General features: G+C 42.1%; 5 protein-coding genes across 32 annotated transcripts; 1 reads left to right on the top strand and 4 right to left on the bottom strand.

Annotated features, from left to right (window-relative positions):
* Positions 1-237: 237 nt before the first annotated feature.
* On the bottom strand, positions 238-3,561 carry LOC133848199 (protein prenyltransferase alpha subunit repeat-containing protein 1). Its single transcript, XM_062283652.1, has 3 exons — positions 2,707-3,561; positions 2,252-2,640; positions 238-1,524 (listed from the first exon to the last, which is right to left on the bottom strand). The coding sequence occupies exons 1-3, from the start codon at positions 2,799-2,801 to the stop codon at positions 758-760; spliced, it is 1,251 nt and encodes a 416-aa protein (XP_062139636.1). The 5' UTR covers positions 2,802-3,561; the 3' UTR covers positions 238-757.
* Positions 3,562-3,907: 346 nt separating this feature from the next.
* LOC133848194 (U3 small nucleolar RNA-associated protein 15 homolog) lies at positions 3,908-6,054 on the top strand. Its single transcript, XM_062283646.1, has 2 exons — positions 3,908-4,096; positions 4,179-6,054. The coding sequence occupies exons 1-2, from the start codon at positions 4,007-4,009 to the stop codon at positions 5,703-5,705; spliced, it is 1,617 nt and encodes a 538-aa protein (XP_062139630.1). The 5' UTR covers positions 3,908-4,006; the 3' UTR covers positions 5,706-6,054.
* A 1,359-nt stretch (positions 6,055-7,413) lies between these two features.
* On the bottom strand, positions 7,414-14,107 carry LOC133848201 (ubiquitin-conjugating enzyme E2 Q2). Of its 5 annotated transcripts, none has more exons than XM_062283655.1 (9): positions 14,015-14,107; positions 10,704-11,538; positions 9,662-9,778; positions 8,740-9,033; positions 8,588-8,662; positions 8,095-8,386; positions 7,881-8,029; positions 7,734-7,812; positions 7,414-7,667 (listed from the first exon to the last, which is right to left on the bottom strand). In XM_062283655.1, the coding sequence occupies exons 2-9, from the start codon at positions 10,863-10,865 to the stop codon at positions 7,636-7,638; spliced, it is 1,200 nt and encodes a 399-aa protein (XP_062139639.1). In that variant the 5' UTR covers positions 10,866-11,538; positions 14,015-14,107; the 3' UTR covers positions 7,414-7,635. The 5 variants fall into 5 exon arrangements, with proteins under 5 accessions (XP_062139639.1, XP_062139638.1, XP_062139640.1 ...); XM_062283654.1 differs by having other exon boundaries at positions 13,659-14,097; XM_062283656.1 differs by lacking the exon at positions 14,015-14,107 and adding an exon at positions 12,721-12,898.
* Positions 14,108-14,534: 427 nt separating this feature from the next.
* Positions 14,535-19,076, bottom strand: LOC133848186 (hypoxia up-regulated protein 1). The gene is made up of 3 exons (XM_062283638.1): positions 18,865-19,076; positions 18,265-18,625; positions 14,535-17,852 (listed from the first exon to the last, which is right to left on the bottom strand). The coding sequence occupies exons 2-3, from the start codon at positions 18,609-18,611 to the stop codon at positions 15,311-15,313; spliced, it is 2,889 nt and encodes a 962-aa protein (XP_062139622.1). The 5' UTR covers positions 18,612-18,625; positions 18,865-19,076; the 3' UTR covers positions 14,535-15,310.
* A 1,014-nt stretch (positions 19,077-20,090) lies between these two features.
* LOC133848204 (leucine-rich repeat and immunoglobulin-like domain-containing nogo receptor-interacting protein 1) lies at positions 20,091-22,324 on the bottom strand. Of its 24 annotated transcripts, XM_062283674.1 has the most exons (7): positions 21,894-22,324; positions 21,822-21,845; positions 21,558-21,725; positions 21,294-21,509; positions 20,910-21,053; positions 20,670-20,789; positions 20,091-20,597 (listed from the first exon to the last, which is right to left on the bottom strand). In XM_062283674.1, exons 1-7 carry the CDS (start codon positions 21,903-21,905, stop codon positions 20,391-20,393), a joined length of 891 nt encoding a protein of 296 aa, XP_062139658.1. In that variant the 5' UTR covers positions 21,906-22,324; the 3' UTR covers positions 20,091-20,390. The 24 variants fall into 24 exon arrangements, 21 of the variants coding, with proteins under 21 accessions (XP_062139658.1, XP_062139661.1, XP_062139657.1 ...); XM_062283677.1 differs by lacking the exon at positions 21,822-21,845 and having other exon boundaries at positions 21,942-22,324; XM_062283673.1 differs by having other exon boundaries at positions 21,558-21,845; positions 21,942-22,324.
* Between the last annotated feature and the right edge of the window lie 3,469 nt (positions 22,325-25,793).

The raw sequence follows: 25,793 nt of genomic DNA on the forward strand, positions 1-25,793 counted from the left end.
TTGAAATTGAATAATAAAAATAAAATTTTTAAATGTAAATTAAAACTTTGAAACAATTGAAATTGAAATTGAAATACGCAAAATTAATGGAACAAAATTATATGAATGATATTTGGTAAAGGAAAATAAATTAACAATTTAAATTGATGTGAAATAAATAAAAAAATGTTTGGAATATTAAAACCAATAATTGGAAATTTTGAATCTGAAAAAATGTGTATACAAAAATCAAATGAATAAAAAAATGAACCATCAGTAAATTATGAATAAATCTTTGAGAACTTTTCCACCACACATGAAATATTTGAAAACAGAACTAAAACACAGAGGATTAGCACATTAGTTTGCTATTTACTGAATTTATTAAAAACTATTTGCAAAATTGGCTAACAGACATGCACTACACATGATTATTGAATTGAAATAGAGCATCAAAGATCTACTAAACAATTAAAAAATACAACTAACAAGAGCAATATTCAAATATTTAAACGTACGTCGAGATATATGTACTATATAGTATTTAAACTGAATTGTCTATTTGATCTCGATTCAAATGCAATTGTCATTAATATGTATCGAGTTTGCAATTACTTTGTTTTGTTGCTTTTTGGAATTCAGAATTGGACTAAAATGAGTTGTGCTTTGAGCTGAATCTTAATAAGAGAGGGGATAACAAGATAGTTCCATATATGATGTCGCTGCTTGGCTTTACGGCACATGTTGAACAAATATTTTGTTTAGACGTCGCTAACATTTAGCTAGTGTCCTCCTCCTCCTGCTCCTGCTCCTGTTCCGGCTCTTCCGTCTCCGCCTGCTGCTGTCCAAAATTCAAATGAATCTGACACCAGCGCTTATGCTTCTCCCCCAACCGACTCTCCACACGTCGCACAGCGATCAGAAATGGATGCGCCTCGTAATCGGATTGCGGCGGCAAAGGAGGTAGATACAACGATGACGACGACGATGTCATGCCACTGCGAGCGACGCCGATCAGCAGACGCACCGACTGCTCCACAATGAACTTGAGGGCGGCGCGTCGATGCAGCTCAAAGCAATCGCGATGCCCATAAATCGTTCGCTGCTCCACACACAGACGCACATCGCTGGCGGCCACATTGCAGCAGTAGAGAAACGATCGCAAGCGTTGCGCGCTCACGCTGCTGCGCTTGAAATCCGGCAACAGCAGTTGCAACACTGCCTCCTCGGCACTCTCGTCAGCATCCGCAGCAGTTAGTTCGTACTCGGCGAGCAGCTGTAGCAAGCAACTCGGCTGCTCCTCGGCCGCATGGTAGCCCAGCTCGTAGGCACGCAAGAGCAGCGCCTGGCGATAGTGATAGCTGCTGTAGTCGCTGATGTGCTTGCGCATGAACTTCTCGGTGCGCATCAGCTCCGATTGCAGCAAACACGGCGCATTCTGCAGCACCCACTGGCGATGCGACCAGGCGTGATAGTTGCTGGCACAGCGATCCGCGGCACGCTCACAAATGCTGATCTCATGCGGCCAGTCGATGGCATCTGCACCTGCAATCGACGCAAAAAAGTATGCTATGAATTTTTCATGTTTGATTTGAAGCAAATGGGAATGCAAATACTTGTTCGACCATGAGATACCCTGCATATCAACTAAACTTACTATTAACACTAAGTTTTACTTTATGAAACTTACGTTTTATGAGAGGGTTTAAATTGGTATTAAAAAACCAAAAAAAAATAAATATTACTGCTAGTTAAAATCGGAAATAATCTAAACGTAATTTTGAAACGTGTGTTGCGATTTTTGGTATAGTATATACAATAATGACTATAATTTTGATCTGCGATCAGACAAATGTAGAAATTATTTCAGAAAGTTTCTTATTAAGCTTTGGTTTTGACCATCTGGTATGTATTTTGTACTCTATGGTATATATTTTGAATGTAGTACCTATATAAATATACCAAGTATGGATTTGGTATAATATAATTTGGTATATTATAAACTGTTCGCATATGCATTTGAAGTATTAATATCAATGTTCTTGTGCTTGTAAAGGATAAGATAAGTCAACTCTCAGCAAGTCAATTAAATTGCAAATATTTATCTGACTACAAGGAGTACAAAATTCGAAAATAGTTATTATTGCAAATAAACTTGAGCTAAAGAAATCGTATCAACAAACTTGGAAAGCATAGATCTTATAGTTCCTAAGCAACAGACACTTAAATGAACAGACGGACAGACGGATTAAGAGACAAAGAAGCAACGTACTTTGAAAGGAGTAGAGCCAACGACGATAGGCGAATGCCTCGTTGGACTTGGGCTTCATGGAGAGCACCAGAGCGGAGAACTGCAGCTCCTTGTTGATGGTCAGACGATTCTTCTGGACCAGCTGGCGACGAATGTGCCAGAACGTCGTCACATCCGGATTGATGAGAAGCGCCACATTCAGGTACTTGGCCAGGGCATCGCTCTGCTGTTGCTGCTGGAGCGTGCGCAGCTGTTGTTGCGTCGTCTGGCGACGATGCGTGATGAGCGTACGATGGGCATGATCGTACACATGGCGGGCACACCACGATTCCAGGCCCAGATTATGCTCCACATGCACCACCGGTGACTTGTTGCAATTAGTCTCTTTGGGTATTATTTCGAACGAGGAGCTGCAATCAATAAGGCGATAATGAATACAAATGTAGAACTGGGTTGTATGACGACTTTTTACTCACAGATCGGCATCCTTGAGAAAAACGGCATTAATGTCACGTATGATCTTCTCGCAGAGCACTTTCTTCTCATTGTTGAACTCCACATTGATCTCCATAGTTTTGGTTTTCCTTCTTCACCAGCTGCCGAACGACGATCGATTGATCGTTGATCGTTGATGTTCCTGTTGCTGTTGATGATATGATGATGGTGTTGTTTTGTTTCTTTTGGCTCGATTCAATTGTATTAGGCACATTTATTACTGCCAATTGATAATTGTGGTCTGTCAATTGTGGCACATCGCTCTCTTCATTTCGTTCATCACATAGCAGCCTAAGGCAGTCGCATCATTCTCCGTCTCGTTCTTTCGCTCTCCGGTTAATTAAAAGATTCACTTTGGCGATTTAATCGGTGGTCAGCGCAGCAGGAGGAGGGAGCAGCAGGGGGGGAAGGTGATGGTCACACTCAGTGGCTGAAATATGTCGCCAACAGTAGCACCATTCAAAACGAGAGCACAGCACAGAACAGCGCACAGCAGCCGGACAGTGCTGATAAATTTCAATTAAAATTGAATCTATTTGTTGATTACAGCTGTTGTTGTTGTTGTTGTTTCGCTACCGCTCACAATGTTGTTGTTCCTCTTGTTATTGCTATTGTTATTTTTGTTGTTGTCGTTTGTGCGGACATGCGCCACATTTATTTAGTCAATCACGCATCGCCCGCTGCCGCCGCTTCTGCTGTTGCTACTGTGCACTGTTGTTTGCGGCATCAATTCACATAAAGCGCTAACGAAACACGTTAAACAAATTAGTTTGTAAATAAATGTGCCAGCCTCCTGTTGTTGTTTTCGTTCGTCGCTGCTCTAACATCGATACTTCATGTCTACCATCGATTACAGCCGCTTAACATAGCTCTGTTAAACTCTAGTAAGCCGCATAGCATAACTGTTAAAAGTAAACATACCGTCTGTTAATGTGCATGAAAAATACTGAAAGTACCAAATGGCAGTTTAATTTGAACTTTGCGACCACACTTTGGCACAGATTTTTTTTATTTTTTCAACTTTTCTGTTACGCAAAAGAATCTCACATAATATTTCAAATAATAAAAGTTATATAAATAAACACTTGTAATTCATTATATTATTTGGCTGCAAAACAACATCGATGGTCCCCATACAAAAATTCGATATTTTTAAAAACTAACAGAAACATCGATACATCGCAAAACGCCCGCGATGTTTCTCCATCACTATTTCGTTCCTTCGCACGTGTGCGCGCGTTGTTTCGTTGACGCCGCAATTATTATTAATAATTAGGAAATATGAGCCACTTTCAGGCCACAAACGTGCGACGGTTTCAACAGAAAGCCCAAGTTGTCACACCCGACTCAATATACTGGGATCGGTTAGGGGTAAGTGTGATATTGAGGAGTTTCCACATGTAAAGCTGTCTAAATATTGTTCTTTATTTATCAAAAACCAAAAATACAACAGAAAGAAGAGCTTCTGAAGGAACATTCCACCATTGACTATGTGGACTTCAGTCCTAGTGATCCCGATAACTTTGTGCTAACGTGTTCGGTGCGTGTGCAAATCTACAATCTGGTCACCAAGCTGGTGGTCAAGAATCTGTCACGTTTCCAAAAGACCGCCTATGGAGCATCGTTTCGTCAAGACGGCCGCTTGCTGGCTGCCGGCGACGAGGAGGGACACGTCAAGCTCTTCGACACGACCAGCCGTAACATCTTGCGTCTATTCAAGGGTCACACAGCGCCGGTACATCGGACATTCTTCACCGCCGACAAATTGCAGTTGGCCAGCTTTGCGGATGACAAATCGGTGCGACTGTGGGATGTGGCCAACGAGAAGGTGGTGAAGACCTATGACGATGTGCACACAGATTACATACGCGCCGGTGCGATGCATCCGCAAGCCAGTCATCTCTTTGTTTCCGGCGGCTACGATGGCAAAATCAATGTCTACGACACACGCACTGCGGACGCGATCACGAGCACCTTGGATCACGGCAGTCCCGTTGAATCGATGCTGTTCCTGCCCAATGGCTCCATCTTCATCACCGCCGGCGGCACACAGGTGCGTGTCTGGGACATGATCAGCGGCTGCCGTCTGCTCACCACGATGTCACAGCACCACAAAACTGTCACGTGTTTGCGTCTGGGTTCGGATGGCAAACGCTTGTTCTCGGGCGGTTTAGATCGCCATGTTAAGATCTATGATGTGAGCACGTACAAAACGGTCCATACGATAACCTATCCCAATGCCGTTGTCAGTCTGGGTGTGGCCGCCAAGGATCAAGCAGTTGTTGTGGGCATGGTCGATGGTCTGGTGTCCATACGTCGCATGGTCGATGACAGCAGCAAGTCCAGCCAGCTGACGACCAACAAGTTTGCCCAGCGGCGGAGACAACGGCTCAAACAACGCATGGCGCCGCCCAACAACACCGAGCCAGCGGATCATGTGGTGCGCCATGGTCGACAGCGCTTGGCACAGCAACTCTTTGATAAACATTTGCGACAATTCAATTATATTCAGGCACTCGACGCGGTGCTCATACCCCTGTACATTGACCAGCAACCGGAGATGGTTGTGGCGCTAATCAATGAGCTGTTGCATCGCAAGGGTTTGCAGCAGGCGCTGGTCAATCGGTCAGAGGAGTCGACCATACGATTCATCAAATTCCTGTCCATGCACATTGGCGAGGTGCGTTACATGCGTGTCCTATTAAATGCGGCCTCCAATGTGCTGGATGTGTTTGAGAAAACAAATTTTGGCTACAGCAACAATTTATTCAATGCCCTCGTGGAGCTGCGTCGCGTGATGAGGGCAGAGATTGATTTAACCACCGATTTGTTGCAGCTGAAAGGTGCACTCGAGATGATCATCGGCGGAGCGTTGGACAACAATGAGGCAACAGAGACGAAGATCAGCTATGTGCAATCAAAGACGACCAAAATGCTGCCGTCCAAGGCTGCCGCGAACTATGTGGTAGTTGTCGATTAATCGATCGCAATGCGATCGCTGATCGATGATAGTGGATCTAGATTTGGTGGCGCGCTCCTCGCTTGAAGAACTCGATCTATTGACCAGGCCCCAAGGCGACCAAAAAGCATTTTGGGAGCCAAGTCACGATGTCCGAGAGCTGTTGCTGGTGTTTTAATAATCGTTGTGATCGATACGTTTAGTTGTAAGAACATTTCTACAAAACTTGGCATCTTTTGCGATTTACAATACGACTTGCAAATTGTACAAAATTCACATAGTTTGTTTTAATAATATAAGAAAAAAAAATGATAAAACAATATTAATGATAATAAAAAAAAAAACAGCAAGTTTTACGCTTATGTTAAAAGTTTTTCGTATTTTTTTTGTTTGTTTTGTTTTCATCAACTTTATACGTTACGTTGTTTTGCTTTTCTGTTTATTGTATTTATCATTTATGGTACGATTATTTGGAAAGACGAATTTACAGTTAGAATTTGCTTATGCTCATCTCCTTTTTCTTGATCTTGTTGTTGTTTTCGTTTCGTTAAACTTTTCTAATTGTATATATGCTACATTATGTATACATAGATATATACTATATATTTATATATATACTCTATGTATTTGTATAACTACATCCTCGCATTTAGCATTTTCCTTAAAGTCTAGAGAGAAAAAATAAAGTTATATGCGTTTTTGTTTTGCATTTGTTGCACAACTTAGAAAAATATTAGTTAATATTTATATATATATATAATAATAATAATATGTATATGTATATGTTCGATTAAACTAATTTTACAAATAGGTATGTATGTATGTGGCTCTGAAGGTATGCGTATATATATATATTATATGGGATTGTGTACTGTGTGTGTGTGTGTGTTTGTCAGCTGTATGCCTGTGTTTGTGTGTGTGAATGTGTGTGTGTGTTGCATTTGTCAACGCTCCAAGCGAGAAGGAGAAGAAACTAAACGAAAAACATTTGCAGGCGGGTGATGTAAAATAGTGAACACACCACAACACAACACAAAAATGACAGCGACAACAGCTGCCATAATCGTTTACAATTTTCATTTTCATCTTCATTTACATGTTACATTTACAACTGCTATCGCTATTGCTATTTTCATATATCGTCGATGTGTTAGCATGAATGATGATCGATATGCTAGCGATCGATTAGACAACGCTTCACGTTCTCTCACACAATATTCTCTTTCTCTTTTGGGGATAGTAATTGTTAAATTATTCATTATTCTTGCTAGCTGTACAATGTTATCTTTTACACTTACAAACATACATATATTTTTATATATGTATATGTATATAATTATCATATATTTAATTCTATGCGTTTTCAGCTTAACTCTAGTGGGGACTGCCGAGGGAATTGGTGAGGGGTTGGGGGGAGAAAAGTACATGCAGAATTATTAACAAAATGATGCCAGGTTAAATGGATGCGGTGGCGGCGGCGGTAACGGCGGACACAAAATAATACAAAGGATACGCATTAAAAAAAAACATCACACACAGGATATTCGTGGTCTTATACTTGCATCTTAAGTATACCCTACATATATATCTATCTGTCTGTCTCTGTTTGTAGTGCATACACAACACAAAACTATAGAACACTAGAAAATCGCAAGTAATCAAAAAGAAATAGCGGGTTGTCGATTTGTTGCTGCTGTTGATCCGTTTCGTTTTCTTTTTGCTGCTGATGTTGGTGTTGGTGTTGGTGTTGGATAATATGTGTAGTTAGCCAAGTTGTTGTGTGTTCTCTATAGTCTAGAGTTGGTTGTGTGTGTTCAAGAAACTGCCTTTTGATTGCATGTATGCTGCTGCGACGATGACGACATTTGGCAAAAACATCCACATCCACATCCATAATCCACATCCATGACCGTTTGCTCCTTTAACTTTAAGCCATACAACCCTACGAATCTTAACCATCCTCCTTGGGCGGCGTAAACCAACCTGCAAAGTAAACAATACATTTTTTTAATAACACTATAAAGATTGAGAGCAGAGCGTTAAGCGAACCGTTCTTCTCGTGGATCTGCACCAGGGATTTGAAGCTTTGCTGGGCCCGTGCTAAACTGTATTGTCCCTGGTTGAGCGCCTGATGATGTAGATAAATGTTATTAGTTTGGTGTCTATAATAGGCTTGTAACATTCAATCATTCGTACCTTGGTAGCACCAAATTGTATGCGCGCCTTGCCTTTGACCAGCGTTGCAGCAATTTGCATGATCACGGCCTCCACTGTGTAGGCGGAACTCCAGCCTTGTTTCGTCAGCAGTTCCATGCAAATGGCGCCGCCAATGAGCACATAGCCACCTAGGAAAATGCAGCATAAGGTAAGTATTTCAAATGTTATTTGTATAGGAAGAAGTGAGACGCACCTGAGATGATTGGATGCACAACACGCACAAAGGGTGGCTCAAAGGGATACGTCTCCTTGAACAGTATGTTGAGCAATATGCTGTCCTTGCCCTCCTTCTCCTTCAGCTGCAAAAGATCGCTGTGCAGCGGACTATCGGGATCAACGGACTTGAGGCGTATATTCCACTCGTAAATGGAATCGTTGACGAGCTCAATCGAGTACATGTTCTTCTTGAATGCATCGGACCGATAAATATCACGCAGTTCTTTCATCAGACGATCTGTTGCCTGCACGGAACCAGAAACTGAACCCTGTTTGTTTTGTTTTGTTTTTTGTTCATCGCAAACACCAATTCAACAGAGAAAGCGAGACAGTAGCATGAAAGAGAAATAGAGATATGCATTGTGTGTGAGTGAAATAACAAAACAAGTTCTTGATAATAAAAGTTCCTAAATTGGAAATCCAATAGTTTCCCAACTAGGAAAGCATCGTCGACAGCACTTTGTACTTACTTTTAAATAGTCTTGTCTTTGACTTTGACGCAGTCTTTCTAAAGTCGCTAAATGTTCCACCTCCATGTCGTCTTTCTGTAAATACCGAATCGAATATATATAGGCAATCAATCATATAATTGAATAGCATAGAAATGATATGTGATACTCACTTTGTTTGTACTCCGTACATCATCCATTTCCAGTGGCAGATCCTCGTCGCCTTCGCTCTCCTGTTCGCTCTCACCGATGGGATCCTCGATCTCATCCTGATCCGAATCGGTTTCCTCGTTACCATGTGGACCCGGTCCAACGCCTCCGCCTCCACCACCGCCGCCGCCGGAACGATCCAAGCGCAGGGGTGATGCGGAGGGTGGCGGTGTTTGCAGCGGCAGCGTTAAATTATCGATATCGGGTGGCAGTGGAACATTGTGTAAACGGCATAGCTCACGCAGCAATATGCCAACCTGTAAGGCAATAGACGGACAATGACATTAGCATTCGAGATACGACATTACTAACATTACATCATTAATATACAATCAAAATTAGGCCAACAATGGTTAAACTTTTCGATAATTAAGTTCGTTAACTGCAAAATTAATTCAAAGCCTAATTATCAATCATCGTCTGCGTATATTGAGTATTGCTTAATTAACAATTAAGAAAACCCTACAATTAAATATCTCAGCGTAAAGCTGTGGTTTCCCCCTAATTTGTAATTTAGCTATAACTACCCAATGACATAACTATAATTCATCACTTATATATTTACTTCATTTTTAGGAAAAGAAAATTACTTAGTCAAGCCAAATTAAAAATAAAATTACTTGTCAGTTTATAGCGTATTCGTAATACAAATCCCACAAAGTATTAGGAAACTGTATACTCGAGAACTAGGAATGTTGTCACCAAATTTTACTTCCCTAGCTACTTTAGACTTACGAGATCTAGGAGATTATGCGATGGGACAGACAGACAGACTAATCAATATATCGACAAGTTTTAATGCCTGTTTCTCCTCAACTATTCCTATAGGAATACCCTTTGAAGAGTGGGGAAGTGGGGGAGTGTACATTCATATGTATTGCTTACCTGATTAATCACGTGATTATCACGACCATTTGTGTTGCTAAGGATTTGCACGGCATTTGTAACACTCGTCTCCTCGCTCTCGGCAAACCAAACTGGCGGCGATGATGGATACGTTTCCTATAACGACAAAAAAAAAACAACCACATAATAATGAGATGCAAGATCAAGTACATCAAGAGAAAACATCAGCATCAAAGAGGGAACGGTGGAAAGGTGGGGAGGGGGGAACAGCGACAACAAAAGCAGCGTCAATGAAATTACGCATATAACCTTTAATTAGATCGTTGAACCAAACGACAGAGTTGACTTGAGAGCAGCCGGAACACAGCCGCTAACTTGGCAAGTTGTTGGCAACTTGGAACGGACACACACACACACATTAACACATACAAGAGACAGCACAGGGGCAATGAATCATAAATTATTGAAGCACGCTGCCCCCTAAAATAAGAATCAAACACAGCAACAACAGCAATGGCAAGAAGAAGAGATGCAGCCATTGACAGCGTGAGAGAGAGAGAGGGCAACAAAATAAAGGTGCAAAATGTACAACGAAAAGTGGGATCAACAAAATAAGAAAAAAAATCAAATTGCGTGAAAGCTGCACAATACTTTTAGGTTAGAGGGAAAGGGACAGATAACAGACAGCGACTAAGCTGCGGCTTAGCTGACAAAGTCAAGAGCAGAGTAGAAAGAGAGCTTTCGCCGAGGATTAATGTAGCAGAAAGGTTGGCAAGGCAGCTTTTAAGCACAAACAGTGGAAATTTACCAGCACTATTTATGTTGTTTCTGTTCTTGTCGCTCGCTCGCAGGAAGCATTCAACAACGTACGATGGTATCGATAAACGATATGCGATACGATCGTCTAATTGGTGGTGCAAACAACTCGATATATGTATATACAAACATAAACAACGTCGTTGCTCGTTAATCGCATTGCATTGCAGTTGGCAACAAAGCTGAACTGATAAGGCAAATGGTATTGGGGCAGGTAGGAGAATGAGGCAGATAAGTAGTTAGGAGAAGCAGCAGCTTTACTTACCGTTATGTTCGCATGGATGTCGTAACGCTTGCCATTCTTATCGATGAACCTGCAGAGCAGCTCGTCTACGCTGGAATTGAGTATCTGAAAGCGTTCGTGATTCTTCGGAAAGATTTTCTCCAGTGTTTTGATCTCCTGCTTGAGTGTGTTAAGGCACGCCATATTGGCGGGCGAAAAGGCAACGTGACGACCGACGCAAGTCAGTCACGGATTCGTCGCCTCCGCTTTCGTTCGTTGCGCTTGATGTTTTGTTATTGCACACTCGCACACACTCGAGACTGACTTACACTTACACAGCAAATGCAAGCGCCGTTGTCGTCGCTGTGTCTAAGTTTTGTTTCAGAATATTGCTTGTTTTTATTGTTGTTGTGGTGTAGCCCTTTCTCTCTTGCTCGCTCTTGTATTTGTCTTGTGCGTTTGCTGCTGTTGTTCGACGATAGATGGCGTTATAGAAAGCTGCGCTTTGCCAGTTGTTCTTCGATTATTCTTGTTTATTGTGGTTTGTTGTTGTTGTTTGGAGGTAGATTGTATTATAATTTCCTCAAGAGCTCAGCAAATGGCAGCAATATCATCATCACCATCATGTTATCATCATTTCACACACGCGTTGTTGCCAATATTATCCTGTTGTTGTTGTTATTCCTTGTCTTTGCTTTTACTGCACTTCACTACACTTCTTTTTCTTCAGCGCCCCCTCCGCACAGCATGCGCTCAGCTTCGGCCGCGAACGCTTTTATGCTTTTGCTTTGCGATTAGTGCTTTGACTTTGAGCAATGTCCTCTCTCTCTCTCTTTCTCGCTCTCCCTCAGGTGTCCTTTGATTGGTGGGGCGCACTCTATATATTTGAAAACGATAAAAGCACGTGGTTTATTTAAGTTTAATCGTTGCAAAAAACACATACTCTGTACACATATGCAATCACTTTTAGTTTTGTGAAACTCTACTTAACAAAAACATAAACAAAAAAAAAAAAAAAAAAATTTGCAAATGGAAACAAAACTTTTACTATGCTCGACGTTTTGTTTCATTAGCATTTTGATGTTTGGCAAACAGTTCGCTTTGTTTTTTATTGTTCGGACTTGCGCATCTTTTAATTTTCATACTGCTACCAGCTTGTTTTTATTTTGTATTTTTTTCTATTTGAATTTTACCGATTTTATGCTGTCTTCCATTTCAATTACAATTTCGTTGTAAAACGATTTTGCAAATCGCACAAAGAAATCGTACAACAACAACAGAGAAAAAAAACAAGAAGTCTGTAAATGCTGTCAGCTGTAGCGGCGACAGTAGAACAAAAGTCATTTGCAGCAAACGAAACGTAGCCAAAGTTGCGACTCTCTCTCAACTTCACCATAGGAAAGAAAAGACAACAACACAATGCAAACAACGCTGAACTGTGCTTTCCTTTTTTGGCGCCTCCGGCGCCACTGTGCACTCTGCTCAGGTTGTGTGTGTGAGTGAGTACGAGAGAGAGCCGAGAGGCCGCCAGCTTTGACAGCTGCTGGACTGACAACTGAAGGCGAATTCAATGTAAAATCTACATGCACTCACACACTCATATGTACGCACAAATAAACACACATTCACACACTTATAACGCTGGAAGCATGGAAGTTTACTGTGACTGTCAACGCTTTAATAATTTTTAATGTTTATCTATGAGCACACACACACACATGCATTGCACGTAGCAGTAAATTGACTTTTTACTGTCGCTGCATCGCCGCCATTCTTCTGCACTTTGTTTTATTCAATTTACCTTGTCCTGCACTTTACACACATTCAAAACAGAAAGAGAGGCGAGATGAAAAATGCCAAAGCCAAAGAGCAGCTCCTTTGTTTCCCCGTATTTACCCCACACGCACACACACAGACACGCACATTCACTGTTAACTCGTTCGCAATATGAGTTCTAAATGTGACCAGCACATAACAAAAAAATCAAAGAAAACAAAAACAAGTGCAAATAAAAGAAAATTGTAAAGACAACAATAAACACACGCACTCACGCACGCACATTATGATAAAAAGAAACGGAGTCAGTCGCACGCCGCCCGCTTGGCACCTTTACGACAACGACATCGACTTCGACATCATCAACATCGTCGTCGATCATCGACCAGCAGTTTAAGTGCAGCGCTGCCTCTCTTTCACGCTCACTCGCTCTCTTATTCACACACTCCGTCGTCTCCGTCCGTCGACTTGAAGCTGCGAAATTTTTCTGAAAAATCACTTTCGCCAGACAGGCGCCGTCGCCGTGCAAGCGACACACACACGCATACGTATGTACGTAGTACGTACGTAAAAAAAAAGTATAAGTATGTATGTACGTGCCGAAAGCAGTCGCAACAGAATCAGTCAGCAGAGCCAGCAATGACAATCGAAAGAAGTTATCGGTGCGCTTGCGTTGCCTATCGAAAGGAAATTCGCACTCTGCACTATCCCACACACACACATGCATATTTATGGCATAAACATACACACACACACGCACGCATATGTACATGCAGATGAACGTATGTGTGTATGTAAACGTTGGATCCACTAACGAATTGTGCTTGGCTGGTCATTCGCTCCCTCTCACTCACTCACTACAAACAGACGACACCACAGCAAGAAGTTGGTAGATTCATCATTGTTTTCAGCACAAAATTCCCACTGTTTTTTATTTCTTTTTCTTTTTGAAGCCTAACGAAATGGCTGTTTTGGCTGCTGTGCTGTTTTTCTCTTTTTTTCCATCTCGGCTGCGAGCAAAATCAATTGCTTGCTATACTACATACATACATTTGCACGAAAACCGAACGTACATAATATGTATGTATGGATGTACGTACATACACACATGTTTTCGTTACCCTCCAAACATTACAATAGATCACACAAAACATCTACGAAAGTGTCCGTGTGTGTATGGTATGCAGACACGCACTCATTTACACCTATGCAGGCATTTACCTGAGCACAATATGTATATATTTTAAGCTGTTTGTATGTGTGCATATGTATATATTTGAAAGTTTGCAAGATTGCACTAATTCGCCTTCGCCATATTTTTTGTGGCAATGGCTCTTTTTGTTTGGCTGTGTGTGTGTGTTTCGTCGTCGTCGCAGCAGTTGTTTCACTTGTATTTGTGTGCGGACGCGAATTGCCTTTTTTTGTATTTGTATTTGTTATTGTTCTTGGTTGGTTTTAGTCCGCACGCTTTTTTCTTCGCAGTTCGCGTGTTGTATAATTGTTGTTGGTAGTTGTTGCGCACACACATTCAAAATATACAGATAGATATGGCGTTAACTAAAATTATTATATGCTACCGAATCTTAGCAATCACGTAGGCGTGTAAAAGTCTCCGGAATTATAATCTATGTACATCGTCTTCCGCGAACGTCTGACGATATTTCTTGCTAAAAGCAGTGTGACCGCATCACGATTACCACACAAATGCCAAGCGATACAAATGCCAAGTGAAGCCAAAACAAAAAAAAATAAAAACTTTAGCATCTCAGTTGAATTAAATATTGATAGAACCTAAAAATGAAAAGAAATATAATAAATTATATATCGATAGACACGACGAGTGCAGTGTTGATGCCATTAATAATTGCTATCATTATGTGCTATCGGAATTCGGCACAGCAGTAACATCAGCTGGTATCGCTGCTCCACTCTCACACACACACATTTATGGCGGAGACTGCTTACTAAAATGTCCTTATCAAAATGGATGAAATAAAACATTTACTAATAATTTATAATAATAAACTACTTTGTTTTGTTTAATTTATTTTTGAGCTTTTCCCAGTATTTTACGCTTTGTTTTTCGTTTTTTCATAATGATACAATTATTATGTTTTTTGTTTTTGTATTGTGTTTTACATTCTGTAATGCTGATTGGCTATTCAAAGGGAATTTGTTGTTGGTAGTGGTGTGGGGGAGGATCACATAAAATAAATGTCCTATATTTATGTATGTACTATTTGTTTGATTAGGAAGGGGTGGGGAGTACTTCAAGTCTTTGTATTTTATTTAAGTTTATTTAGATAATATATCCAGGCATATTAAATCGAAGAACTTAAAGCACAACGGAATGAAACTTGAATATTAAATGTTATGTTTTCGTTTTGTGTTTTCATTAAATTTTCTTTTTAGATTTATATGTAGCACAATTGAATGCCTCGCCATTAGCTAGTTTGAACAAAATAATTTACAAAAAAATGCTAGAATCGCTTAAGTTTTGTTTTTTTTTTTTTTCTTTTTGTGTTTGTTTGTTGGGCACGTCAAGCAATGGGCATCCCCGCCCCGTACCCCTTCTGTGATCATCCTATCAGTCCACCTTCTGCTATCGATTGTCAAACCCCGCTCCCCCTTCCCTGGTTGTAGAAAAAAAGAAGTCATCGAGTGTGATCGATGGCACATCGATGCCCAAATGCAAGCGTGCTCCACAATCAAATTATGTCCCCGCCCACTGACTGTAAACATGTGCAAAGTGTATGTGTGTGAGTGTGTTCCTTCTAGCTCTCCTACGCTCTTCCTCTATCTCTATATCTCTCTCTCTCTTTCCCTCTTTCGATCTGTTGCCAATGATGTGCTGAAGTGTTTTTGTCATGCATTTAAAGTTCACTGTGTGGCGTATTTGCATCCACCGTAGGCGTGGCAGTCACTGTCTCCTTCTCCTGCTCCTCCTTCTTCTCATCCTCCTCGGCTACTGTTGCCTCCTCCGCCGTGTTGGGCGCCTCAGCCTGCTCAGCATTCTCCGACGTCGCCGCCTCCTCCGTTCGCTCCTCCTCAGCATTGCTGCCATTTCCGCTGCCTGAAGACGCCTCAGCTTCCTCGCCGCCCGCCGTTGTTGTTGTCTCCTTGGGTTTCTTGGCTTCGGGTTTGGCCTTAGGCTTCCAGTTCTTGATCTTATTCATCAGATACTTGACCTCACGATCCAGGACCGACATCTTATCGGTGATATCCTTGACGGTCAAACGGACATCGTCACTGCGACTTAGCTTCTTTTGGGCAGCCACCTCGGTTTTTAGCCACGCGTTCGTTTCATCAATCACCTTGGTCAATGTATCAATCTCCACTTGCGTGTAGACATCCTTGTCGGGATTCGTTTCCTTGGTGAGATTGCGGGCCGAAGTCATAAACTTCTCGGCACCCTCAATCATGCCCTTAAGTGCCTTGATGGCATCCGGTCGCTCCTCATGCTCCCAGTGACGGGCCAAGAACACATTCGAAAGCTTCTGCAGTTTGGCCAGCTTATTCTCGTAGAGCTCCGGCTTGGGATTCTCCACATCCTCGTATAGCCAATCCGCCAGTTTGGCGCACTCGGCCAACAATTTCTCCTTCTCCTCGGCGGTGGCGCAGTCGGCATATGGAGCCTCTTCGAGCTTCTGTTGCACTTCACCAATATGGGATTCGAGGGCATTGAATGCGGACTCGAGACGTATGCGTTGCTCCTCCACCTTGTTGATGGCCAGCAGCTTGGCCAGCGAACTGTCGTAACCCGCACCGCTCAATGGAGCTGTAAACTTGAGCTCTGATGTATGCACCACCGGTGTCTTAATCGTCACCAGTTTAACTGTCTCATTTTTAGCCTCCGCTGTCGTCGTCGTTGGCTCCTCTGTTTTGCTGCCTGTCGCCGCCTCCTCATCGGACTTCTTGGGCTTTGCGGACTCCTCGCTGTTGGGCGCCTCCTCCTCAGCGGTTGGCTGTTCGCCTTGCTGGGTTTCGCTATCGGCAGTCTTCTCGGCCTCCTTGGTGAACAGTTTGCTGATGGTGCTGCCCAACTTGGCCAGCGTGCTGTCCTCGTCGAGTTCCTCGTCCAGCTTCTGCTTGTCGTAGACATACTCAACGCCCGTGCAACGGAAGATGCCCGATTCGTCCAGGTAGAAGTACGCCTTGATGCCCTTGTTGTCGACGATGTCCTTCTTGGACTTCTCCAGCAGCTCCTTCACCTGCTGCAGCTGCACACGCGTCACATTCAGGCTGCCAAGCGCGGCCACTTCGGCGGCACTGTAACGTTCCAGATCGCCATAGTTCACATAGAATTCAAAGTCATCCGTATGCTTGTTGAAGGTGATGACCTTCTTCTGGGGATAGGGATTCATTTGAGCGAAAAGCACACGCTTCACATGCTTAACGGCGCCTCCATCTCCGGGATCACGCTCAAAGGCCACTTGCAGGGGGAAGACAACCGCATCCTTAACGATAAACTTTTGCACCTTGAAGCCACTGGAGAGATCGGCTGCCTTGTAAACGGCACCCATTGTGGCGGACTCATCGGCATTCAGATTCTTGCCCAGCTCCTGTTTGATCAGCGCCTTGATGGTCTCCTGAACACGTGGCACACGTGTGCCGCCGCCGAACAGAATCACCTGATTGATCACATCCAATGACAGATTCGAGGAGGCCAAAGCATCCTCCAGGGGTTTTGTGGTGCGTGGCCACAGATCGGCGCACAACTCTTCGAGTTTCTCGCGTGAAACCGGCAGCTTAAAGTCATGATCCTCGAGCAGATTCTCGATCTGTGCATAATGATCGTTGTTGGCCGACAGCACGTTCTTAAGGCGTCCCGCCTCCTTGAATAGTTTAGCCAGGGCTCGCGGACTCGTTGTCACATCGGTCTTGGTCTTCTTCAGCGCATTAAATTCGCTGGCCAAATAGTCGCGCAAACGCAACTGAATCTCTAGGCCACCAAGAGTGCGATCGTAGCCAACGCCCAGCACTTGCACCACCGGATTCGTTTCCTTGGTCTGCTTATCCTTCACCACCTGATAGCTGACAACGGCCGCCGACGTTTTGTAGGCACCCATGTCATAGAACAGGAAATACTGAGCCGTCTCGTTGATCTCGCCACGATGAAAGACACCATAGTTGAGAGCAACGGCAGCGTAGTCATTGATTAGCTGCAGCACCTTCAGGTTCGCCAGCTGAGCGGCGACGAGAAGCGCTTCACGTTCCGCCTGGCCAAAGTAGCCGGGTACGGTGAGGACGCATTCGGTTATCTGCTGTTCGGTCGATTCCTGAGCGTATTCCTTGGCCTTGGCCAGCAGTTGGGCGATCAACTCCTCCACGCTGAACTCCTCGGTGTCGCTCTTCTTGAACACAACCGTGTTGCGCTCCTTGTCACCCACAATCGTGTAGTAGGGAAAACGTTTTCTGAAATTAAAAATTCAAATTACATTAACACGTAAAAGCTTAATTTCAAATTACTACCATAACTCCGTAGGTTAAGCGTTAATTTGGAATTTAATGATAAATAATAAACTATCTAATGTAATCGATCACTAACGCACTTTAAAGCCAAAACGGGTCGAATAAAAGGACAAATTACAAATTACAGTGAGCTGCGCTGTTAAGTTAACATGCGACATTGCAGGCTGCAATTACAGTGTGTGTGTTTAACAGCACCATGTAAATGCGTGCACTGTACATTAACATAAGTGTTAGCGTTAGCATAACATTAACGTAACGTCACACAGCAACTTAACATGACGTGGCCCAGTCTCGCTCGCACACAAACACACGCACACATATGTGCATATATAGCACACTTTATTCTCGCGCTCACCTGTATAGATCAACAATGGGATTGTCAATGGTCTTGCCCAGCAGATCGAGCAGATAACCATAAGCTGCCGTCGGGTCACGAATACCAATCGTTTGAGCATCCTCGCCAATGGTCCGAACGCCATCACGGAATGCAATGATTGCCGGCGTTTTGCGTTTCGATTCACGATTCAAAGCGATTTCCATTGGGACGCCGGGCGATACGACGCCCACTTTAAACCATTCGGTACCCAGATCCACGCTCATCACAGCTGCCGACTGGACAAAAGTTGTGTGCGGCTGGAATGCCATGATGCACAGCATCAGCAGCACACCGCCGAAGCCTAGTTGCAACTTTTGCTGCAACATTTTAACAAGTCACTCTGTGTGAGCGAGAGCGAAAGAGACAGGCAGAAACGGAAATGACAAAAAATTAGTTAAAATGTGGGTGAAATAAAAGAATCCACAATTTGGCAAGAGAGAGAGCAATAACCTTTTAACACAGCACATTTGATTTTCTGCCAACGCAAGCAAAGAACCAAAGCAGCTGGTAGAAAAGCGGCAACCCTTCACTTTCCCCCCTCCACAATCATTCACTAAGGTAATTGTAATTCGTACTTACGTGTCGTATTCAGTTAGTTAGTTGGTATGCGCGTTGTTCGCAACAATGAGTATTTGATGCCACACACTTGGCTTCTGTTATTTTATTTCAGCAATTCTGTGATAATTAACAACATCTACAATTTACTAATGCCGAAACTGCTGCGAGTTTAAGTAGCCGCTGCTTGCTCTGCTGCTTTCAGTCAGATGTTGGGGGAAAGAAAACGTAGAAGAAGCAGAAAGCGTTGACGTGTAGAGGTGGAGAATAGAGATGGCACAAACATCGATGGCAAAAATAGTGCTTTTTTTAAGGCTCCATTATTTGTCGGCGTGTGTCAACAAACAACAATTTTTTTATGCAGCTGAATAACATACATAAATATAAAGAAATTATTCTTTCAGCTGCGTTACATTATTCTTCAATTTTTATTAATTTTTTTCACACTTAAAAAAAACCATTGTAATTACCAACACATGGTTACACTCCTTATGGTATTTTGGTATATTTCCAATACGCGTTAATTTCAACAGCATGATAGTTAATATCGATATACCTAAATCTTAAACCACTAACCATTTAATACGTAAACGCTGATTGGTGTATGCCGAAAAAAACGGCAGGTGGCGCCACCATTAACAGTGCCCTTTAATGTTAGCTAACATTTAAGTTGAAATCCGTTAAATTTGAAGCGAATTAAACTCCTTACACAGCAAATTTTTTAATTTTGCAAATCAAGTCATAGTTTGACCTTAAGAGTAAAAGTCAATAGCAAATTTTATTGACCCACATACTTCTGGCATACTGTCCATTCAGCATGCACCTCAATTAACGACGATATTAAACATACATGGACTTTTCTTACCAACACAACTTGTCTGCGCCTCAAATGCTGACATATGTCAAAATATATTATTACGATACTCTACAATAAAAGCATTATCGCTGGGCAATATTGTAAAACTGGATGAGTTAATGTATTAAACAGAAAACTTCAGCAAAATAATGGAGAATATTTTTTAATATTCTTGTATAGATTAAAGCTTACCGATTTGTGTGGTTGTAGAGTTTACGATAATCGGATTCGCTTAGTTTTACGGTTTGCGGAATTAGAGCACCCGCGATTTCATCACAAGACCGCCAACTCAATGGAATAAAAAAAAACGACATTTTGACTTTCGCAATTTGACAACGTTAAGAATTTGTTTTTTTGCTGACTGAAGGGTTCCGACCTCATAAAAGATCTATCCAACCGCATGCTCTTGCATAGTTTCGACCAACCCACCGATAACTGAGCATGCACGGAACGCGTCTTTTAACTTTTGCGGCCATCAGCTGCCTCGTGGCATTTGCTTCCTCCTCCGAGTACTTCGTCGAGAGCAACGAGGTACTCGAGGATCTTAATATCCCGGAGAGCAACGTCGAGGATCGCATCTCACGCTCGTCCCAGGCTATTCCCTCGCAGGCCTATGGACCTCCAGTCATCTACAACTCTCAGTCCAGCTACTCACCTCCAGCAGCAGCGCCAAGTTATTCAGCTCCAGCTTCATCTAGCTACTCTGCACCTGCATCATCAAGCTATTCAGCGCCCAAGGCAACATCTTACTCTGCTCCAGCCGCTTCAAGCTATTCAGCACCTGCAGCTTCAAGCTATTCAGCTTCAGCTGCACCAAGCTATTCACCACCTGCAGCTCCAAGCTATTCAGCGCCCAAGGCAACATCTTACTCGGCTCCAGTTGCTCCAAGTTATTCAGCACCTGCAGCTCCAAGCTATTCAGCTCCAGCTGCTCCAAGCTATTCAGCGCCTAAGGCATCATCTTACTCGGCACCTGCTGCTCCAAGTTATTCAGCTCCAGCTGCACCAAGCTATTCAGCACCTGCAGCTCCAAGCTATTCAGCACCTGCCGCTCCAAGCTATTCAGCTCCAGCTGCTCCAAGCTATTCAGCGCCTAAGGCATCATCTTACTCGGCACCTGCTGCTCCAAGTTATTCAGCTCCAGCTGCACCAAGCTATTCAGCACCTGCAGCTTCAAGCTATTCAGCTTCAGCTGCACCAAGCAATTCACCACCTGCAGCTCCAAGCTATTCAGCGCCCAAGGCAACATCTTACTCGGCTCCAGTTGCTCCAAGTTATTCAGCACCTGCAGCTCCAAGCTATTCCGCTCCAGCTGCTCCAAGCTATTCAGCACCTGCTGCTCCAAGCTATTCAGCACCTGCAGCTCAAAGTTATTCAGCGCCTAAGGCATCATCTTACTCGGCTCCAGCTTCTCCAAGTTATTCAGCACCTGCCGCTCCAAGTTATTCAGCACCTGCTGCTCCAAGTTATTCAGCTCCAGCTGCACCAAGCTATTCCGCTCCAGCTGCTCCAAGCTATTCAGCTCCTGCTGCTCCAAGCTATTCAGCGCCTAAGGCATCATCTTACTCGGCTCCAGCTGCTCCAAGTTATTCAGCACCAGCAGCTCCAAGCTATTCAGCTCCAGCTGCTCCAAGCTATTCAGCACCTGCAGCTCCAAGCTATTCAGCTCCAGCGGCTCCAAGTTATTCAGCACCAGCAGCTCCAAGTTATTCAGCACCTGCTGCTCCAAGTTATTCAGCTCCAGCTGCACCAAGCTATTCCGCTCCAGCTGCTCCAAGCTATTCAGCTCCTGCTGCTCCAAGCTATTCAGCGCCTAAGGCATCATCTTACTCGGCTCCAGCTGCTCCAAGTTATTCAGCACCAGCAGCTCCAAGCTATTCAGCTCCAGCTGCTTCAAGTTATTCAGCACCCAAGGCATCATCTTACTCGGCTCCAGCTGCTCCAAGTTATTCAGCACCAGCAGCCCCAAGCTATTCAGCACCTGCAGCTCCAAGCTATTCAGCTCCAGCGGCTCCAAGTTATTCAGCACCTGCTGCTCCAAGCTATTCCGCTCCAGCTGCTCCAAGTTATTCAGCACCCAAGGCATCATCTTACTCGGCTCCAGCTGCTCCAAGTTATTCAGCACCAGCAGCCCCAAGCTATTCAGCACCTGCAGCTCCAAACTATTCAGCTCCAGCTGCTTCAAGTTATTCAGCACCCAAGGCATCATCTTACTCGGCTCCAGCTGCTCCAAGCTATTCAGCACCTGCTGCTCCAAGCTATTCAGCACCTAAGGCACCATCTTACTCTGCGCCTGCTGCTGCAAGCTATTCAGCACCAGCTGCGCCAAGCTATTCAGCGCCTAAGTCTTCTGGATATTCAGCCCCGTCCGTTACAAGCTATTCAGCGCCCCAATCCTCGGGATACGCTCGTATGCTTAATGCACTGTTGGGCTCACCTCAGGCGTCCAGTTACGGAGGATCATCATCCGGTGGTGGTTACAGTGGATCTTCAGTTGCGGCGCCACCGTGTCCAACCAGTTATTTGTTCAGCTGCGACAGCGTATTCCAGCCAGCGCCATGCAGCCAAGGATCAGCAGCATATTGAACACCAAATCGATAACAGACAAATAAAACTTTTAACTAAATGCCGTTGTTTGATTTTTTAAATTTATCGATGCCACAAGAGTTGCAGAAGTGAGTAAGAAAGAGCTTCTAAGCTATCGATAAAATCGATAACTTTGTATTTGAGAATGCCAAAATAATTAAACGATTCTTCTTTTTGGTTGGTATCAATTTTATTTTTGCAAATGTTCTTATGTCGTTTTACTAAGAATTATCACACTAAAAGCAACTCATAATAAATACGTACAATTATATATATGTGGTGTATATATGTTTTGTTGTATATATAGTTTGATATACTACATATAAATACCTGCACCTGCACACACATGCACGTGCATGTTCAAACGTGTATATGTGCAATACATATTCATATATGGTATATAAGAATGTATTTTTTTGTTCGGTTTTATTATGCACTTTTTATTTCATTCTTTTTACTTATTTTCCTCATTTTTGTTGCTGTATTTTACAAATAATTTCTTATAATAAGTATGTTTGTTCATTATTCTCATTTTATTTTTGTTTGCGGTCTATATATTCCATTAAAAAGCACTTATGTATCCTTAAATGTCATCGTTATTATGCTACAACTACGATGTGTATATATATTTGTTGTATATGTATGTATGTATGTATGCGTGTATGTATGTATGTATGTATTTGTTGTATATAGTATGTATGTTTGTATGTATGCACTTAGCCTAGCATGTAAGTTTGTTTGTATGTATGTATGAGTGAGTATTCATTGCGCTTCTTTCTACATACTAAACGTAAACGTAATCATCAAAAAGGAAGTAAGAAAAACGTTTCTTTCTACGATATACACGATAGTTACACGGCATCGATAGCTGCTGATATCGACGTTATCGATGATAACATCTAATAAGCAAGTGTTTGTTTGTTTATATGTATGTGTTTGTGTTGTTTTAATTGGTTTATTTCCCGGTTTACTTAATAAAACTCAAGTAAATTTACGCAGAGAAAAACGTCATAAAACTGGTCCATAGATTAAGAGGTATTATTTTAGTGTTGTGTATGTGTGTGTGTGTGTCAAAAACATAGTTTCAAAAAGGAAGCAAATTAGCTGGAAGCTTGGAATATTAATTTGGTATTATTTTTTATTATTTATTTTTGTTTGTTTTGGAAATGGAATGCTTAATTGGAAGATACGGGCATTGAAATAATAAAAACAAAACAAGTAAAGCATAGAAATCAAAATAAAACTACAGATTGAAGCGAGCGTTAAGATCGTTTCGATTAATCGATATCGATTATCATTGGCAGCATCTAAGAGCTAATTAGCGAACACACAACAAACTTGTTGTTTATTTTTGAATTTCATTTTATTCCGTTTTGTTAAAGGTTCAAGCTCATCATCGTGTCGTTGAACGACAGTCGACATTGGCAATGCCAAACAATGCTCCCCTTCCTCTTCCACCCACCTCTGTCTGTCTCGCTCGCACTCGCGCCAACCACGCAAACTGAAACTCACCGACTTCCCTCACCTTATTGGCTTGCCGAAAAAAAACAAAACAAAACAAAATTTGAAGCAAGCTTTGAAATTTGGCATTCAAAACAAAACGAAATGCAATCAGTCAACGGAACAATTTGTATTGTTGTTGCCTTCTCGCTCTCACGCGCACTCACTATCTCTTCCTCTCCCTGTCTGCCATTCACTCTACTGTTGCTGTTGCGTTGGTATGTGAGCATATGGCACAGTGCTTTGCATTTGTATATGTATGTACAGTATGTCAAGAAACTCTTTACACACTGAAAAAAACACATATTTTTTGACTTTGCATGCAAAAATAACGCCTTTAGTTATTATTTTTCAATTTTTTTTTAATGCAGATCTATTATTTAGCAAATTTCAAATTAGTATGTACAAAAATAAAAACAATATAACGAAAGGGAAAATTTTAAATCAACAAAATATTAGTTTACACATTTTTGACACTGTCAAGAAAGTGTTTACACACTTTAGTTTTCGATTCTGCTTTGTTCTATTTTTCGGAAAAACTGTACTTTATTGTTATCTATGCTTCTGCACTATTCGCTATTTTTGCATTCCTTTTCATTCAATTGCGAAATCTTGCTACGCACTTGTCAAAAAGCTGATTTTTAAATTATTTAACATGTCTGGAGCTGGTTTGACTTTTGACGTTACCCAATTGACTTATTATAGTCACAAAATTGGAAAATCTGTAGCTTAGCTAGTGGAGCTTATTGGGGTATCCCAAAAAATAACTTATAATGCTCCAAATCGAGCCGAAAATGAAGACAAACTGCAAGCAAAGTGTGGAAATGGTCGAAAAATGGATATTGACGAGCGGGCAGACCGCCTTATTATTGGCATGGTTCGTCAAAACCCCAAATTTTGATCAGAACCCATGCCAAGGAGTTGGAAGAAGGGTGTGACACGGTCAATTCACATGAAACCGTCCGCTAACTAATTCTGAGGAGCAAACACTTTTCAACCGTTGAAACGGTTGCGCGTAAGAAGCCGCTGCTTTCGAAAGTAAATGTTGAAAACGCTTAAATTTTGGCTTTTAACATGAGGATCACGCCGGACAACTATTGGGATGACGTCGTACTCTATGTCCAAACCAAAAAAATGCTATACTACAATGATGGACCAACTAGAGTATGACGCAAGTCGTTAACAGCCTTACATCAGCGCAACATCATTCTGACAGTAAAATTGGGAAAATAGTATTTGTTCCGCAGAATTAGTTAGCGGACGGTTTCATGTGAATTGACCGTGTCACACCCTTCTTCCAACTCCTTGGCATGGGTTCTGATCAAAATTTGGGGGTTTTGACGAACCATGCCCATAATAAGGCGGTCTGCCCGCTCGTCAATATCCATTTTCGACCATTTCCACACTTTGCTTGCAGTTTGTCTTCATTTTCGGCTCGATTTGGAGCATTATAAGTTATTTTTTGGGATACCCCAATAAGCTCCACTAGCTAAGCTACAGATTTTCCAATTTTGTGACTATAATAAGTCAATTGGGTAACGTCAAAAGTCAAACCAGCTCCAGACATGTTAAATAATTTAAAAATCAGCTTTTTGACAAGTGCGTAGCAAGATTTCGCAATTGAATGAAAAGGAATGCAAAAATAGCGAATAGTGCAGAAGCATAGATAACAATAAAGTACAGTTTTTCCGAAAAATAGAACAAAGCAGAATCGAAAACTAAAGTGTGTAAACACTTTCTTGACAGTGTCAAAAATGTGTAAACTAATATTTTGTTGATTTAAAATTTTCCCTTTCGTTATATTGTTTTTATTTTTGTACATACTAATTTGAAATTTGCTAAATAATAGATCTGCATTAAAAAAAAATTGAAAAATAATAACTAAAGGCGTTATTTTTGCATGCAAAGTCAAAAAATATGTGTTTTTTTCAGTGTGTAAAGAGTTTCTTGACATACTGTATGTGTGTGTGTGCGTGTGTGTTTGACCCCCAAAAATACAGCAGTGGAGACA

This window comes from Drosophila sulfurigaster, chromosome X, assembly GCF_023558435.1.
Source record: "Drosophila sulfurigaster albostrigata strain 15112-1811.04 chromosome X, ASM2355843v2, whole genome shotgun sequence".
NCBI classification, from domain to species: domain Eukaryota; kingdom Metazoa; phylum Arthropoda; class Insecta; order Diptera; family Drosophilidae; genus Drosophila; species Drosophila sulfurigaster.

Bases quoted from the DNA above. Each gene is read 5' to 3' on its own strand.
- LOC133848199 (XM_062283652.1), bottom strand. From the start codon at position 2,801: ATGGAGATCAATGTGGAGTTCAACAATGAGAAGAAAGTGCTCTGCGAG. The intron at 2,641-2,706 runs GTGAGTAAAAAG...TATTGATTGCAG, and splicing joins TTTCTCAAGGATGCCGATCT to CTCCTCGTTCGAAATAATAC. The intron at 1,525-2,251 runs GTACGTTGCTTC...CGTCGATTGCAG, and splicing joins TTGGCTCTACTCCTTTCAAA to GTGCAGATGCCATCGACTGG.
- LOC133848194 (XM_062283646.1), top strand. From the start codon at position 4,007: ATGAGCCACTTTCAGGCCACAAACGTGCGACGGTTTCAACAGAAAGCC. The intron at 4,097-4,178 runs GTAAGTGTGATA...AAAATACAACAG, and splicing joins TATACTGGGATCGGTTAGGG to AAAGAAGAGCTTCTGAAGGA.
- LOC133848201 (XM_062283655.1), bottom strand. From the start codon at position 10,865: ATGGCGTGCCTTAACACACTCAAGCAGGAGATCAAAACACTGGAGAAA. The intron at 8,663-8,739 runs GTGAGTATCACA...CGGTATTTACAG, and splicing joins ATGTACGGAGTACAAACAAA to AAAGACGACATGGAGGTGGA. The intron at 8,030-8,094 runs GTGCGTCTCACT...GCATTTTCCTAG, and splicing joins TGTGCATCCAATCATCTCAG to GTGGCTATGTGCTCATTGGC.
- LOC133848186 (XM_062283638.1), bottom strand. From the start codon at position 18,611: ATGTTGCAGCAAAAGTTGCAACTAGGCTTCGGCGGTGTGCTGCTGATG. The intron at 17,853-18,264 runs GTGAGCGCGAGA...TTTTAATTTCAG, and splicing joins CCCATTGTTGATCTATACAG to AAAACGTTTTCCCTACTACA.
- LOC133848204 (XM_062283662.1), bottom strand. From the start codon at position 21,905: ATGATGCCTTGGGTGCTGAATAACTTGAAGCAGCTGGAGCTGAATAGT. The intron at 21,510-21,557 runs GTGCTGAATAAC...ATGATGCCTTAG, and splicing joins TGAATAGCTTGGAGCTGCTG to GCGCTGAATAGCTTGGAGCA. The intron at 21,054-21,293 runs GTGCTGAATAAC...TTTGAGCTGCAG, and splicing joins TGAATAGCTTGGAGCTGCTG to GTGCTGAATAGCTTGGAGCA.